This window comes from Marmota marmota, unplaced genomic scaffold (genome assembly GCF_001458135.2).
Source record: "Marmota marmota marmota unplaced genomic scaffold, marMar, whole genome shotgun sequence".
Lineage (NCBI taxonomy): Eukaryota > Metazoa > Chordata > Mammalia > Rodentia > Sciuridae > Marmota > Marmota marmota.
Genome location: NW_026000005.1, coordinates 50014849 through 50017268, shown reverse-complemented (window position 1 = coordinate 50017268; position 2420 = coordinate 50014849). Strand labels below are relative to the sequence as shown.

Below are 2420 nucleotides of genomic sequence, written 5' to 3'. Positions count from 1 at the left end.
ACCCCACGACACCTCCTTCCCCGTGGACCCCAATGGGAATTAATTTCCCCTCACGCTGCCTAGGCCACCACGGTTCTGGCCGTGAAGTGAGGGGAGGCAACACAGGCAGCGTCCTAATGAATTCCTTTCAAGCCGCCTGCTGCCGGAGCCATCTATTACTGCGGCCTGGAGTGGAGAAACGCGCTGGAGACGTCTTTGTCCGGGTGACGGTGAGGAGGGGAGAGGAGGATAGGAGGAGGGCGGCTGGCAGCCCCGCCAGCGAGTTTTCTCAGCACCCCAGGGCGCCGAGGACGCACCCTCCGGTCTTACCTCCTGGGCCTGACGGGTGGGCAGAGGCTCTCTGGCCAGACTCCTGGCTGAGGAAATGGTCTGGGATTAAGACGTCCCGGGGGTGGGGGGGCTTGGGGTTACAGCGAGAGAAAGAGCAAGAACGAGAAAGAAGAGCTTCAAAGAATCGGGTCGATAAATTCATAAAGATCGATTTATCTTTATCTCCCAATTAAATGTGCTTGTAAGTGATACATAACACACGTCCAACACGGGCCAACTCCCCACCACTAGCTCCTCGGCGTGAGCTGGTTTTTAATGACCGATGTAACAATGCCCTCCTCTCCTCCCTGGCCGGGTGCTGTCGGCAATTCGGGTAGGACGTCTAGACCCAGGAAGTTGAAACCGAGGCCCTGGAGATGCGTGGAAGCCCTGCGCGCGCGGTACTGCGTTTTGCACGGTCTGCCCCTGCCACGAAATGATTCCTTTCTAAAAGGGAATACGAGAGCTGAAAAGTTTGTTTTAACATAAAGGAGGAGATAAGAACATCCCATGTCCTCCCTACCCCCTCAATACCCAAATTCCAGTGTCTTTACCATTGTCGAAACGGGGGAAATATCTTGAGGGAATCAGCTTCATCCTGCAGTCGAAGGGGAATCGCGTGCCCTCGAGTCCTCTCGCTGGAAACCGGGCGGCGGCGCCAGGGTGAGCGCTCCCTCGGTTCCCAACGTGCTTAATTAGCGCCTATTTACAAAACGCAGCTTTTATTTGAGCAAACATCATAAAGCTTTCATCAGGATAATCTCACGTTATACAATCCGGGGGCATAGCAACTCCCCCTTCCTCCCTCCCCGAGGATGGAGCAGATAAAGGACTCGCTTTATTATCATAATTATCGTGGTTGTTATTTTGGTGCGCGCTGGCAAAGTGGGTAAATAGGTGCGATGATTAAGAATGTCATGAAAAATGAGAAGGGATCGTTCACGGGAGGACCCAGCTCCGAACAGGGGACCAGCAGCCTCCCCTCCCCGCAGGAGTGTAGGGACGCAGCTAGTAACTCGGCAGGTTCCCAGCAGCAAGCAGGGCTGACAGTTCCTGGCCCGCGCGCCCTGGGGGTGGATCTGCAGGGGTAAGACCCTCCCCCTAAATCCAAGAACCTTGTCCGAACCCCAGGTTCAGCCGGAGCACCAGAGACAAGGTGAGCCTCAGGCTTGTTTCATTGCAAATATAAGAGGAAATAAAACGCTCCCGGCCCATCCATGGCGGATGAGAGCAAGGAAGGCGCCTTTTGAAGCGGCCTTAACACGGCTGCAGGGCCCTAGGGTGTGAGTCTGGGTACCAATGGCCCCTCTCAAGTTTGCTCTGCGCGGTCCCGGCGCTAGGGATCCTGCTCTCTGGCTCAAGCGCTCCGACGGTGGCGCCAGCAGCTAGCTCTCCGCCAGCCAGGAAGGAGGGGCGGAGTCTGATTCGCCCCGCCCACGCCCTGCTCAGCCAATGGGGGACGGCGCCTGGCCCCACGTGAGGCGGGATCTGCTGGGCAGCAGGCAAAATGTGAATGAGAAAGAGGAGCGCGATTTAAAGGTGCTGGCGGCGCCCGCCAGAGACAAGTGCGCCGGCTTCCCGCGCTCCCCAGCGGCCCGCGGGAGGCGACGAACTGCGGGAAGGACAAACGGACGCACCGACGGCTGCTAGTTGGGCAAAGAGCCGCAGACGTGAAGCTCTCGGACTCCAACCGACTCGCAGCGGGCAGCGGCTCCAAAGAGCCCGCAGGGCCGGAGCGCCCTCTCCAAACCCCGGCGCACAGCCTCACCCCACGCACCTCCCGCGCCCGCGCCCGCCGGTCATGCAGTGGACCCAGGACTGAGTGGCCGCGGAGTCTGCTCTCCGGGTCCCGCTTGGCGCCTTCCCGGCGCTCCGGGTAGTGCTCGCGTCTTTTGGTGGGCTTCCCGGCAGCGGCGCGGCGCGGGGACTTTTCGTCTCTCCCTGGCCTCTCCCCAGCGCGTCTATGAGCGCAGCGTTCCCGCCGTCGCTGATGATGATGCAGCGCCCGCTGGGGAGTAGCACCGCCTTCAGCATAGACTCGCTGATCGGCAGCCCGCCGCAGCCCAGCCCCGGCCATTTCGTCTACACCGGCTACCCCATGTTTATGCCCT

General features: G+C 59.8%; 1 protein-coding gene and 1 long non-coding RNA gene across 2 annotated transcripts in view; one reads left to right on the top strand and one right to left on the bottom strand.

Moving 5' to 3' along the window:
- Nucleotides 1–462: 462 nt before the first annotated feature.
- LOC125618361 lies at nucleotides 463–1151 on the bottom strand. The gene is made up of 2 exons (XR_007349648.1): nucleotides 864–1151; nucleotides 463–756 (listed from the first exon to the last, which is right to left on the bottom strand). It is a non-coding gene; the product is annotated as an uncharacterized LOC125618361 (long non-coding RNA).
- Nucleotides 1152–1865: 714 nt separating this feature from the next.
- The window catches only part of Gbx2 (gastrulation brain homeobox 2), a 2453-nt gene continuing 1898 nt past the window's right edge, over nucleotides 1866–2420 (top strand). Inside the window, exon 1 of the mRNA XM_048807995.1 lies at nucleotides 1866–2415. Coding sequence (XP_048663952.1) covers nucleotides 2273–2415 — 143 coding nt within the window. The 5' untranslated portion in view covers nucleotides 1866–2272. The remainder of the gene's footprint in view (nucleotides 2416–2420) is intronic.